General features: G+C 37.5%; 1 protein-coding gene across 8 annotated transcripts in view; it reads right to left on the reverse strand.

The window, feature by feature from the left end:
- Positions 1–4,506: 4,506 nt before the first annotated feature.
- CUNH12orf50 (chromosome unknown C12orf50 homolog) overlaps positions 4,507–14,183 on the reverse strand; it is a 56,107-nt gene continuing 46,430 nt past the window's right edge. For 5 of the 8 annotated variants that reach the window (XM_058424950.1, XM_058424948.1, XM_058424945.1 and 2 more), the window contains 4 exons: positions 10,035–10,139; positions 9,578–9,781; positions 7,765–7,857; positions 4,507–4,833 (listed from right to left, as the gene is read on the reverse strand). In XM_058424950.1, coding sequence (XP_058280933.1) covers positions 4,808–4,833; positions 7,765–7,857; positions 9,578–9,781; positions 10,035–10,139 — 428 coding nt within the window. In that variant the 3' untranslated portion in view covers positions 4,507–4,807. The remainder of the gene's footprint in view (positions 4,834–7,764; positions 7,858–9,577; positions 9,782–10,034; positions 10,140–14,183) is intronic. The other 3 variants (XM_058424949.1, XM_058424946.1, XM_058424947.1) reach the window with 2 other exon arrangements.

Consider the following 14,183-nt stretch of genomic DNA (forward strand, 5'->3'; position numbering starts at 1 on the left):
AAAGATGTCCACATCCTGATCCCCAGAACTTGTGGATATATTAGGTTATTTGGCAAAGGGAAACTAAGTTTGCTAACCACCTGCCCTTATATAGTGAAAATACCCTGGATTATCCAGGTCCAATGTGATGGTTAATTTTATGTGCCAATTTGCCTGAGCCATGATGCCCATATATTTAGTCAAACATTATTCTGGATGTTTCTGTGAGGGTGATTTTGGATGTGATTTACATTTAAATTGGTGGGCTTTGAGTAAAGCAGCCCACCTTCCATAATGTGGGTGGGCCTCAACCAGTCAGCAGAAGGCCTGATTAGAATAAAAGACTTGACTTCTCCCCAGCAAGAAGGAAGTTTCCAGCAGACTGCCTTCAGACCTGGACTGCAACTATTTTCTGATTCTCCAGCCTGTTGGCCTTCCCCATGAGATTTTAGACTCACTAAGCCTCCACAATCGCACAAGCCAATTTCTTAAAGTGAATTTCTTCCTATACATGTACACACATCCTATTAGTTGCACTTCTCTGAATAATGCTGACTAATACAGATTTTCGTACCAAGTGTAGTTCTAGAGGAGTATAATCCTAAGGATGAGTTTTCTGAATCGGTTCTAGGGTTTCGGGAATTGGCTCTGTAATCTGATTAAACACACTAATAACTATTTCCAGTTGTAGAAAGAAGATTACTAGTTCATGACATAATGTGACAATAGAAATAGGCAAAATGTCACCACTGGAAACTCCCAATCAACCACTTATAAGAGGCAAGAATCTGTTGACATGTTTATGATACCTTTGAATATTTTTGTCAAACTAACAAGTATAATGAGCTTTGCTGCTTGCCCCTAGTACCCCTGAAGACAGTGGAGAAAGAAAAAGATGAGCTTAAGGATTTGAATTTCCAGTTCAGGTCATTTCCATTCCATAAATCACCTGAAAGTTACATGCCTACCCTGAAAAGAGAATGTTATTTCCTGTAGCCACAAGGCTGAAATTGCTGAAAACCAAACCCAGGATTTCCTCTTGCAAGTGGCTAACTTACAATGCAAATAGAATTCCCAGGCTTGCAGGGGGTGTCAACTAGTGAGGACATTGACTGGGAAGGAATGTGATCCTGAAAGTTGAAATAGGGATATTTAGCAAGACTCTGATAAAGGTGGGGACATTCTAAGTCTTCTTCACCATTAAAAATAGTAGCTCCACTCCCAGTAGAAGCAACCTCTCCACCCCTATCTGAGATTAACCCTGACAGTTGCCTTAAAAGATGCTAATTCCCCTCAAGATCCACCCCACCATCCTTCTTTGATACTAGACCTATAACTAGACTCATCACCCTAAAGATGAGGTACAAAGTGTGATCCATGAGGAGGTATGCTACACTCCAAAAGAAAATTGAGTTTTCTAATTTATACAGATTAAAATACAGGGAATATGTCTGAAAATGGATACTAAAGGTGGTGAATAGTGATGGAAAGAAAATAAAGTTAGACCAAACCAAATTTATTGACATAGACACATTGTGCAAAGATTCTGCATTTAATGTGGCAGCTTGGGGAGTTATAAGGAACTCTAATTGGCTGGGCATGGTGGCCAATCCCTGTCATCCCAGCAGTCTGGGAGGACAAGGTGGGTAGATTTCTTGAGCTCAGAAGTTCAAGACCAGCATGGACAACATGTTGAAAACCTGTCTCTACAGAAAATACCAAAATGAGCCAGGTGTGGTGGCACATGTCTGTAGCCCCAGCTACTCAGAAGGTGGAGGTGGGAGGATCAGTTGAGTCCAGAAGGCCAAGGCTGCAATGAGCCATGATCCTGCCACTGCATTCTAGCCTGAGTGACAGGGCAAGATGCTGTCTCAAATTTTAAAAAAAGAAAAAGGTAGAAAGAAAGAAAGAGTTCTGTTTGGTTTGTTGGCTCAAACCTGGGCCCAAAACATGGCCAAGAGTGAATGAGATAGAAATGCCAGATCTGCTTTGTTTACTGTAGATGAAAGGATTTAAAGGCATAGGGAGACTGGGATGTTAACAGTGAATTTGTCTAAGATCTACTAAAACTATGTTCCCCTCAAAACTCATATGTTGAAGTTCTAATCCTTGTTACCTAAGAATGTGACCTTATTTGGAGACAGGGTCTTTACAGAGAAAAGTTCAAATGGGGTCATTAGGATGGGCCCTAATACAATATAGTGGTGTCTCTATGACATGGGGAAATTTGGACACAGAGACATATATAGAGGGATGATCATGTGAAGAGACACAGGGAAAAGACAGCAATCTACAAGCCAAGGAGAGAGGCCTGGAACAGATCCTTCCCTCACAGCCCTCAGAAAAGAACAACCCCGCTAAGAACTTGATTTCAGACTTCTAGCCTCCAGAACTGTTGCTTAAGACACTCAATTTGTGGTACTTTGTTACAGCAGTCTTAGCCAGTTAATATACTAAGCATTTAATAGATGCTACCTTTATTATCATTTTTATCAATGCTGCATATTGAAGAGTAGAGTCATGGAACTCTGGTGAAATGTATCAAAAGCTTTTAGATGTGACACAAAAGCAATTATCCACCCACTGGCATTGTGAAACTTAACTTTAAATGAAATATTTGCATGTTCAGGAATCAACAAGAATAGGTTTTTGCTAACTAATTTTTTGGTTGTTCACTTATTTTGTTGTCTCCTATATATTCTTATTTTGGTGTTTGCTACCTTCTTCCTCCCTGGTTTGTAGTTTACCCCCCATTTAAACCAATTGCCTTTTTCCTAAATCACACATATAGAAACACAGTTGGCGAATGCTGTCATCTATGTGTTCCTTTAGACAAAGCTTACCATAATGAACATTTCCATTTATTCAGGAACAACATGTGTACAATCACGTTCAGGACTTCCTTCAGATTTTCCTCATTCCCCATTGATTCTTCAGCATTTAATACACAATAAAGATACACACTAAGAATTTGCACTTCAGGAAGTTCTTTTGGATTGTCTTCCTAGAACTTTTCCTCTTCATAACTAGTTGGAGTTTTAGAAGGACAGAGATCTGTTCATTAAATGGAATTGTGTCTCCCATCAGCTCCAATCTAGACAGCCTGTCAACTCAGCTATTTTCTTACATCCCTCTCAAATCTATCTCACGAAGATATTTTGCTGGCACAGTTTTCATTTATTTTATTTATTTATTTGTTTGTTTATTTATTTATTTATTTATTTATTTTGTTTTTTGAGACTCTGTCACCTAGGCAGGAGTAGAGTGGCACAATCTTGGCTCACTGCAACCTCTGGCTGAAGTGATCCTCCCACCCCAGCCTCCCGAGTAGCTAGGGCCACAGGTGTGCACCAACACACCCAGCTAATTTTTGTATTTTTGGTAGAGACGGGGTTTCACCATGTTTCCAAGGCTGGTCTCAAACACCTGAGCTCAAGCCATCCACCTGCCTCGGCCTCCCAAAGTGCTCTGATTACAGGCATAAGCCGCTGCACCCAGCCCACAGTTTCCATTTCTATCTGCTCCCTTGTTAAAAAATAACTGACTATATCCCTATTTTCTTGAAAGTGTGTACACAGAGCACCATTAGAAGCCAAAACCTAGGCTTTATTACTCCACATATTATAAAGATGCTGTAAAATAAAATATTTGTAAGAACCCTGATTCCTTCCCCCCAATAAATATTGAAAAAGATGGTATCAATAACCACAAAATTCACGCAAATATAAATACGAGATATCTCAAAGTCTTAGTGAATTTCTAAGCTTTAATAAACTCAGAAGTATAAATACTACACTTACAAAAACATCATTTTAAATGTCACATCATTTTAAATGTTAATTACTTATATTGCTTTCTAACATGTTTTTCAATTTAAAGAATAAATTTTTAAGTTTTTGTTTCAGTCACTGCGGGTGGTTCATTTTGATGAAAATTTTAAAAATTAAATTTAAAAGTACTGTTCAAAACACAATTCTAAAAAGGGCAAAAAGAAATCAAAATTAGTTTTCAAATAATGTCTCTCTTTCACTTGTAAATATTTATGCTTCTGGAGTTACTAATGCCTTAAAATATCACTAAGACATTTGGAACACCTTGTTATTAATTCACTTTTTTCTTAAACATGTCCTTTTCTCCAATATAATCATATAATTTTTATTTTCATGGTAGGAAAATGTTTATTTTTCAGTTTGAATCTAGCAAACCTCAGCATAGATTTTGTAGCTGCCAATTAAAACATTGTTCAACAACTGCCCTGAGTAATAAACCAATCTTTGTCTCTTTCTACCATGCATTAAAGTGTATTTCTATTGGAATTCCTCTAACATATTCATCACCAAACTGTAACCCTGAGACTTCATTCAATGTATTTACATTTTATATGTTATCTTTGCTGAGGGCCCAGCTTAAAATCCAGGTAAAGAAATAAGAAGTGAGGTTTCTTCCATAAAGAATATTGCAAAACAGAAATCAAAGGCACAATTTTACTTCTCAATCTGTGCAATAACTTGGTTTACAATTAAAGAATGATTTTAATTGTCAAACTTTTAAATTTTATTAAAATGTTTGGAGTAATGCATGGAATGAATTCCAGACCTACATAAATACACTGGCAGCTGTTGGTAATTTGCATTTTTATCAGTTTTGAAAGAGCACAACGTACTTCCTGCATCTTATTTTCAGAATTTGCATTTTTATCATCTTTGGCTATCCACTATATAGCATGGAGTACTTGAATATCTCATTCTTTGAATTTTCATTCTTGATTGTAAATCAGATGATGTCTGGCACTTTTTTTCTCATTTTTATCTTCTCTCAACCTCCAGGTTTACTTGCTCCCATTTCTTCTTGGCTCTAATAATAAAATACACAAAATATTTCAATTATTTTCTTGTTTAGTGCACTGATATTTTGTTCTTCTTTTGCTAATTACTTGCCATAAATCTAAAGGCAAAGAAAAACTAATCTTATTGTTTTAATTTATCAGTTTTCAAAATGCCATTCAAATAGTCCACTTCTTTTTGATGCTTACTATGTTTTGCATTTGGATGGAGGGGTGGAAAAGAATGGAAGTGACATTGTATATAAGGCCGTGCTATGGGACATGCAGAATGAACAGAACGAAGGCTCCATCATATGGAGACAAGCAACTTCACTCGTGCCAGCAATATCCCTATTACAAAGGACATGTGGCCTCAAGAGAAGGTCACCAATGAGAATGACATCTCCAGTTGCCTTCAGCTTCTGCCCCTAATTCCCACAGACGTGTGCATTCTCCTGTATTATTGCATTATCCCCACAGTATCCAACAACATTTTTCCAAAAGGCTTCTCCTGTCCATTTACACTTCTGTGGCCCTGGCTGCCAGTGCCCTAGAGGAACAGACTCATGGCAGTTTGTGTTTTCTGCCTCCTTTCTTCCAGCCGTCCATCTGTCCACTGGGAAATGTTGAAAATGCTGCTCTGTGACCTAGCAGGAATATGTGCAGGAAGAAACATAAGCTAATCTTTCTCTTCCTATGCTGGTGATAACAACAATTGGGAAGGATAAGCATTGTGAGGTTATGCATTTCCCAATCAAAAGAAAATAAGAAAACAAACTATTTCATTATAAAATCTAATTTCTTAAGTTCTCATTCTTCCTCTGCATGTAAATTTAGTCCAGTTCAGTGATTTATTAGGCACCTCACTTTTACATTTCAGTCACATTCAGATTTAAAATTTTTTCTCAGGGTTTTCTCTGTACCCCACCTCCCTGCTACTGATCCTAATTTCTGGAATTGGAACAGGAGAGAATGTTTGTGGCTGTGGGAGAGCTAGTAAGAGAATATAATTTCAACAGTCCTGACATGGGCGGGTCCTGTGCTGGGCTCTTATTTTTCTTTAATGGTGGCCTAGATACCCAGTCTAAGGTTTCTTGAAATTTAATGTATGTCTTAATCACCTGGGAATGTTGTTAAAATGCAGATTCTGATTCAGCAGGTCTGAGATGGAGATTCTACATTTTTAAAAAGCTCCCAGGTGATGTCATTGCAGCTAGTCCTCAGACCATAGTTTAATTAACAAGGATTTGGTCAGTGGATGCTGGCTCAGTTTCTCCTTGGCTCTCTGACAGAAGCAATCTGTCGAGATTACAGCTAAATACTGACCCACCCCAATATGGCTCAACAAAAGCCTCTTTCTGGTGCTTATCCTTTTAATCCCGGCCAGAAGACTTCATTCGGACCCACTGGTCCTCTCTCCCATGAACTCTCTCCCACTTGAGGCTCACAGGAATGTGAGATGCCCTCCCACGCAACCTTAGCACTTGAAAAATCTCAAGAAGCTGTCTCCAGTCCTCTCATATTAAACGTGGCTTGTCTTCTCCCTAACCCAGATAGCACTGAAAAATTTCTCTTCAAAGCTTTTCTCCCTAGATTGCATCTGGGAACTGCAATGCAGCCGTACCTCGATGCATAGATTCAGTGCTAGACATAGATGGTACATGTATTATGTGCTGAAGTGACCTTTTCTTTCCTAAATTTCTCCTGTAATTCATGTTTAACTATCTGGGATGGGAGGGGAGAAGGCTATTGAAAGACAAGAGAAGTCATTAAGACGGGGATAAGGGAGGAGCACATCCCTTAATACTCCAAATATCACCTCACCCATAAGAGGACCATAGGAGACTAGTCCCAGCTACTCGGGAGGCTGAGGCAGGAGAATGGCGTGAACCCGGGAGGCGGAGCTTGCAGTGAGCCGAGATTGCGCCACTGCACTCCAGCCTGGGCGACAGAACGAGACTCCGTCTCAAAAAAAAAAAAAAAAAAGAGGACCACAGGAGAAAAGGCTATAGACCTCAACAATTTCAAGTTTCACCCAGGATTTTCATCAACTCTTCACCTCTTTCCCCACCCCCCAAATTCAGTGCTATCACATGTGAAAATTCACACAAAGTTAAGAGAAAGTATAATCAATTAAATAGCACTGCAGCAGGGTTCTCTTGCAGCACAATATGATTTGGGAAAGATGGGGGAACAATGGAAAACGGTGATCATCAGTATATAAACATATAACACACATCTGTGCCTTGAGTCACAGTTGTAGTCAGTAGGAGTTCCCTAACTGGAACTTTTTCTGAAATGTTCAGTTGTCTGAGAAGTAATTGAAAGCATTTTATCCCGTGTAGATTTCCAAACCTACTGAACCAGCCCAGGACAGTCGGGAAAAAGACACCAAGCTGTTTAGCAAAAGAAAAACCTGAGGTCAGGGATACAACAAACCTCTACCCTGAGGAGGTTCCAAGGAACCCCAGTCTCCCAGAGCACAGAGTTCCACAAGGAGGAGACCACAGTCCCTCAGAACCTGCTGGCTGAGAAATTTCATCTTGGATGTCCTGTCAGCCTATACCAGCCAATATTTGTCTATGGTAGATACAGCAAAGCTTTAATGTCTTGTGTGAAAATACAGTTTTATATATTTGCTTCGCAGCACAGCAAAAAAAAAAAAAAAAAAAAAAAAATGCATCTTAACATATTACATGATTGCTGCAATTACTGTTTGTTGTCCAGGAAAGAACTGTATAAAAACATTTTTGGGTAACACATAAAAATAGGCAAAGAGGAACACAGTAGAACAGTAAAATTAAATTACTAGTAGACAAGATATCTACTAAACTCCAAGTAATTAAGTGTGCATGTGTATCTTGAAATTTTTATTTATCTTCATGTTTTCTAAAATACTCCTTGCACTTCAAAATTTACTCATTTTCAGAATTGCATGATACATTAAAACCACTTATAGTTACCTGGATATATCTTTTCACGTTTTGAATATGTTTTTGAAAAAGGAATTTGTTTTCGCCATGCTGAATCATTATATGATTTTGACATATATTTGTCTGAGGGAAAAAAATCCGGAATTAAATATTTTATAACTTTAAAATCATATTCCAAGGGTGTTTCAAAGTTATAAACATCTCAGGGGTGAAGCTATTCTCTAAGTAATTCATTTTACCATTTCAAAGCTAAGGCATCAGGGATACAAGTGAGTTTATTAAGACCATTTAAGTTATAAGTGAGCATGGTTACAGATTCTTAATTGGCTGTTCAATGCTTCAAATAAGGGTAAGCTACAGGAGAGTATGATATCTAAATGTAATAAAAATTTTCACTGCATCACTTCATCATAGTTTTGCATAAATTCTGCTAATGTTTATTAGAGCTTTTATTTAAAAACTGTGAAACTATGAGGTACAGCCCAAGTCCCATGTCCTTCCATGAAGTGACTTCCGTGGTCGCAGTAATTGGCATGATGCAATAGTGAACTCACTGCCCCAGATAGCCAAAGCATTTATATCCTCACCTGGTCCTTAAATACTTATTTTTCTCTGACATATCTACATTTCTACTACTATCTAACAATGTTATATTTGTGTTTTCAAATATTACTATGCAGCTGTGTTCTCAAAGCATGATCCATAATACCAATAATTTGCATTTCTCTTGTGTTGACGTTTGCACTGATGGTGCAAAAGCAATATAGAGTATGAATTCTGGCACCTTCACACAAACCTAGACATTGGCAACTCTTCTAGTACTCATTGTACTCTTCACAGCCATCCAGTTGCAGTAAAACAATAACAGCAATAACAATATCAATAAATAAAATAATAGTAATAAATAAAATTAAAAGCAAGTTTCACCTGAGAATATGCTTATTTACAAATACACATCCATATATCATTCTATTTTAAAGCAAAAACAAAAATAATTTAAATAAGCTAATGTATATTTAAATTGTAAAAGAAATATATATACCTACTGTGTACCCATAAACTTTTTAAAAAATTTATTAAATTATAAAATAAACTAAGAAAGATATAGTCTTATGTCTCCATAAGTTCAAAATATTCAGAACTCCACTAACTAAACCGTGAACTTGGAGAAATACGAACATGAAATCATATAGAATTGAGCAGCATTTTGTTAAGTTTAGAGAACTGAAACCCAACTTCAAAAGAACAAAATCCATCTGAGACATAGGAAGAAAAAGAGATAAAGAGATTTGGTTCTCTTCTCCCCTGTAACCTTGTACTTCCTGACATACACTATGACTTTGCCTATTACATGATGAAATGATTTAGAAGCAATCTATCTATGGTGAGAGAGGTGAGAGGTTGTCAAAAATATGGCAATTAATCCCCAAACCAACCCTTTCAGAAAATAATCATGAAGTCCTACAGAAAAGTCAAGGCACTAGCCTAACAGTGAAAATTGAACCATGCAGTTAGTGGAACAAGAAAATGTCAGCCATTCCAAAACAATCCTCCAGAGTGACATAAAGCTGTCCAGGAGGAACGAAGTGCAGTGCTCTGAGAAAAAAACTCTAGGGAGGTGCGATCTAAAGTCATCTGCACACAACATGAGTTTTCTTCCATATCCTTTCAATCATGTGCAGGACTGCACATGGAAAAAATCCTCTCACTAGTTTCTGTGGTGGTGATGGCCAGGGAAAAGAAGAGGGGAGTAGGTTGTAGTGAAGATTAGCCAAGCTATCAGGAAATTCCATGGGAATGCAAACCACAGACAAGAGTAAACCACATCAACAAACGACCTCACCTGGACTGAGGTTGGGTCTGGGTTCCTTGTTAACATGGACTTTATTGAAGGACCCATGCGTGGGCCTGCTGCAGGAAGGTGCATTCAATGCGACAGTCCTGACAGTATCTCTTTGAACGTGGATATAGGATGCATTCTCAGCATTTCGATTTTTATTATTGCGGCGATAACTCATTTTATTTTGGGGACTTGGGGCCTGTACTGCTGTAAAGAAAGGTGGGAGGGAGTGAGGAATAAAACAGGCTGGTTTCACACTCATAAATAACATATTGCACTGTAAATACTTGATAGCATAATGGAAGCCAATAGAAGCCAAAATAATTAAGTTTAGAGAAGTTGAGTTGACCCCTAAAGTAACATTTACGTCACATGACAGTAATTTGTTTTTCAGGTAGAAGATATATTTAATTTCTTTTAAAATTACAATTTAGAAATATCAAATATATGGACACCTTACCTCTCCACATTCCAGAGTTAGGAAAGTTCTTTGGTTCATCATAAATCCATTTTCTTTTTTTCACACCTTTAAAATGAGGCTTCTTCACTGGCTGGACATCATTCACTTAGAAAAGATACAAATTTTACAGTTTTTTAAGAGATGCTTTCATCTCTGAAATTACTGTAGGTGATAATTACAGATCTGTGCATTCACATGTCAAGCAAGAGGAAAAAATAAATGCACCATCCTAATACTTTACTTTTTAGAACAAAAGGTGATTTATTTTTAAGTGCCAAAAAAATCTATCTTGGAAATAGATTGATGAAATAACTTTCCATAAGTAGCTTTCCTCAAAGAAAAACTTTCCTCTAAAGGAATGTGTGGATTCTTTTAAAGGAACATAAAATTGCATTCAAAATATAATTATAAATCTCATTATAACGCTATTGTTAAGTAGTTTTAGAACTCTTATTTTCAACATGAATCTTTTTGTACTCTTTTAGCCAAAACTACTACTTTTTAAGAAGTTGGATTAATGTAAAATACTTTCAGTGAATTTTACCTTATTATTTTAAGCTCTTAAGTTGGGTGTACAGATAGTTTGGTCAAGATTGAGCAATCAGAATTTATAAGTTCTAAGAATATTAAATTTTTCACTTTGTATTTGTATATTTTTACATCAATATTTTATATGTATTCTCAATGTTTCAGGAATTTCTATGGTACATATCTCCAGGGAATCTTAAAACAATTTTGTAGAGGGGGCATTCTGTTACTTCACTGTGCAAGACTCCTGAAAATTCACAAGTGACCGCTGCACAGAGAAACTGAACATCAAGTGTACAGTGTAGACTACATTAGTTCTCTACAGTAAACTAATTAATCTTTTTGTGCCCTAACTTTCAGCTTAAGCTTTAAGCCCTCAATAAAGCTCTGATTCACTGTCTCCTCCTCAAACATCATGCCTCTGATCCACTCCCAAGCTCCCAGTGCAAGGATTTGGAATCCATATTTTTAACAAGTGCCACTAAACTGGGCTTCTTGAGGGCAAATCACAAGTATTCCCATCAGTGCCAGGCTGCAATCCAAGAATATTATAGGGGTTCAATAAATAAAACAAGGAACAAAAGGAAGAAGGGAAGGGATCAGCAAGATTCCCAAGTCTTTTTTTTTTTTTTTATACTTTAGGTTTTAGGGTACATGTGTACAATGTGCAGGTTTGTTACATATGTATCCATGTGCCATGTTGGTTTGCTGCACCCATTAACTCGTCATTTAGCATTAGGTATACCTCCTAATGCTGTCTCTCCCGCCTCCCCCCACCCCACAACAGTCCCCAGAGTGTGATGTTCCCCTTCCTGTGTCCATGAGTTCTCATTGTTCAATTCCCACCTATGTGTGTGAGAGCATGCAGTGTTTGGTTTTTTGTCCTTGCAATAGTTTACTGAGAATGATGTTTTCTAGTTTCATCCATGTCCCTCTACAAAGGACATGAACTCATCATTTTTCATGGCTGCATAGTATTCCATGGTGTATATGTGCCACATTTTCTTAATCCAGTCTATCACTGGTGGACATTTGGGTTGGTTCCAAGTCTTTGCTATTGTGAATAGTGCCACAATAAACATACGTGTGCATGTGTCTTTATAGCAGCATGATTTCTAGTCCTTTGGGTATATACCCAGTAATGGGATGGCTGGGTCAAATGGTATTTCTAGTTCTAGATCCCTGAGGAATCGCCACACTGACTTCCACAATGGTTGAACTAGTTTACAGTCCAACCAACAGTGTAAAAGTGTTCCTATTTCTCCACATCCTCTCCAGCACCTGTTGTTTCCTGACTTTTTAATGATGGCCATTCTAACTGGTGTGAGATGGTATCTCATTGTGGTTTTGATTTGCATTTCTCTGATGGCGAGTGATGATGAGCATTTTTTCATGTGTTTTTTGGCTGCATAAATGTCTTCTTTTGAGAAGTGTCTGTTCATGTCCTTTGCCCACTTTTTGATGGGGTTGTTTGTTTTTTTCTTGTAAATTTGTTTGAGTTCATTGTAGATTCTGGATATTAGCCCTTTGTCAGATGAGTAGGTTGCAAAAATTTTCTCCCATTCTGTAGGTTGCCTGTTCACTCTGACGGTAGTTTCTTTTGCTGTGCAGAAGCTCTTTAGTTTAATTAGATCCCATTTGTCAATTTTGGCTTTTGTTGCCATTGCTTTTGGTGTTTTAGACATGAAGTCGTTGCCCATGCCTATGTCCTGAATGGTATTGCCTAGGTTTTCTTCCAGGGTTTTGATGGTTTTAGGTCTAACATGTAAGTCTTTAATCCATCTTGAATTAATTTTTGTATAAGGTGTAAGGAAGGGATCCAGTTTCAGCTTTCTACATATGGCTAGCCAGTTTTCCCAGCACCATTTATTAAATAGGGAATCCTTTCCCCATTTCTTGTTTTTGTCAGGTTTGTCAAAGATCCCATAGTTGTAGATATGCAGCATTATTTCTGAGGGCTCTGTTCTGTTCCATTGATCTATGTCTCTGTTGTGGTACCAGTACCACTGTTTTGGTTACTGTAGCCTTGTAGTATAGTTTGAAGTCAGGTAGCGTGATGCCTCCAGCTTTGTTCTTTTGGCTTAGGATTGACTTGGTGATTCGGGCTCTTTTTTGGTTCCATATGAACTTTAAAGTAGTTTTTTCCAGTTCTGTGAAGAAAGTCATTGGTAGCTTGATGGGGATGGCATTGAATCTATAAATTACCTTGGGCAGTATGGCCATTTTCACAATATTGATTCTTCCAACCCATGAGCATGGAATGTTCTTCCATTTGTTTGTATCCTCTTTTATTTCATTGAGCAGTGGTTTGTAGTTCTCCTTGAAGAGGTCCTTCACGTCCCTTGTAAGTTGGATTCCTAGGTATTTTATTCTCTTTGAAGCAGTTGTGAATGGGAGTTCACTCATGATTTGGCTCTCTGTTTGTCTGTGATTGGTGTACAAGAATGTTTGTGATTTTTGTACATTGATTTTGTATCCTGAGACTTTCCTGAAGTTGCTAATCGGCTTAAGGAGATTTTGGGCTGAGACAATGGGGTTTTCTAGATATACAATCATGTCATCTGCAAACAGGGACAATTTGACTTCCTCTTTTCCTAATTGAATACCCTTTATTTCCTTCTCCTGCCTGATTGCCCTGGCCAGAACTTCCAGCACTTTGTTGAATAGGAGTGGTGAGAGAGGGCATCCCTGTCTTGTGCCAGTTTTCAAAGGGAATGCTTCCAGTTTTTGCCCATTCAGTGTGATATTGGCTGTGGGTTTGTCATAGATAGCTCTTATTATTTTGAGATACGTCCCATCAATACCTAATTTATTGAGAATTTTTAGCATGAAGGGTTGTTGAATTTTGTCAAAGGCCTTTTCTGCATCTATTGAGATAGTCATGTGGTTTTTGTCTTTGGTTCTGTTTATATGCTGGATTACATTTATTGATTTGCGTATGTTGAACAAGCCTTGCATCCCAGGGATGAAGCCCACTTGATCATGGTGTATAAGCTTTTTGAAGTGCTGCTGGATTCGGTTTGCCAGTATTTTATTGAGGATTTTTGCGTCAATGTTCATCAAGGATATTGGTCTGAAATTCTCTTTTTTGGTTATGTCTCTGCCAGGCTTTGGTATCAGGACGATGCTGGCCTCATAAAATGTGTTAGGGAGGATTCCCTCTTTTTCTATCGATTGGAATAGTTTCAGAAGGAATGGTACCAGTTCCTCCTTGTACCTCTGGTAGAATTCGGCTGTGAATCGAAGATTCCCAAGTCTTAACTGTATCAAGAGAAGTAGCTCACTGAACTGAATGTCAAGGAGAAGCCAAACTAATAAAAAATAATCCAAAACATAATAAAAAGCTGCCAATGTATTATTCCACTATGGGTGCAATTTAAAATGTTATGCTAGTGAATCTTCCAAAAAGGTAGTGTATTATTCATTTTAATACCAAAATTAAACTAGTGGGAGAACATATAATTTACTAGGACCTACATCACAGTTCACTGTCAGAGTTAGTAGAGGATATTGTCTTTAATTCTTAGTTCTGAATAATTTTTAAACCTTTTTTCTTTCTTTTTTAAAATTCTATTTTAAATAAGCAAAACAAATCCATGGTAAGACAAACATATCTAAGGC

The sequence above is a fragment of the Hylobates moloch genome, unplaced genomic scaffold (assembly GCF_009828535.3).
Source record: "Hylobates moloch isolate HMO894 unplaced genomic scaffold, HMol_V3 SCAFFOLD_12, whole genome shotgun sequence".
Taxonomy (NCBI): Eukaryota; Metazoa; Chordata; class Mammalia; order Primates; family Hylobatidae; genus Hylobates; species Hylobates moloch.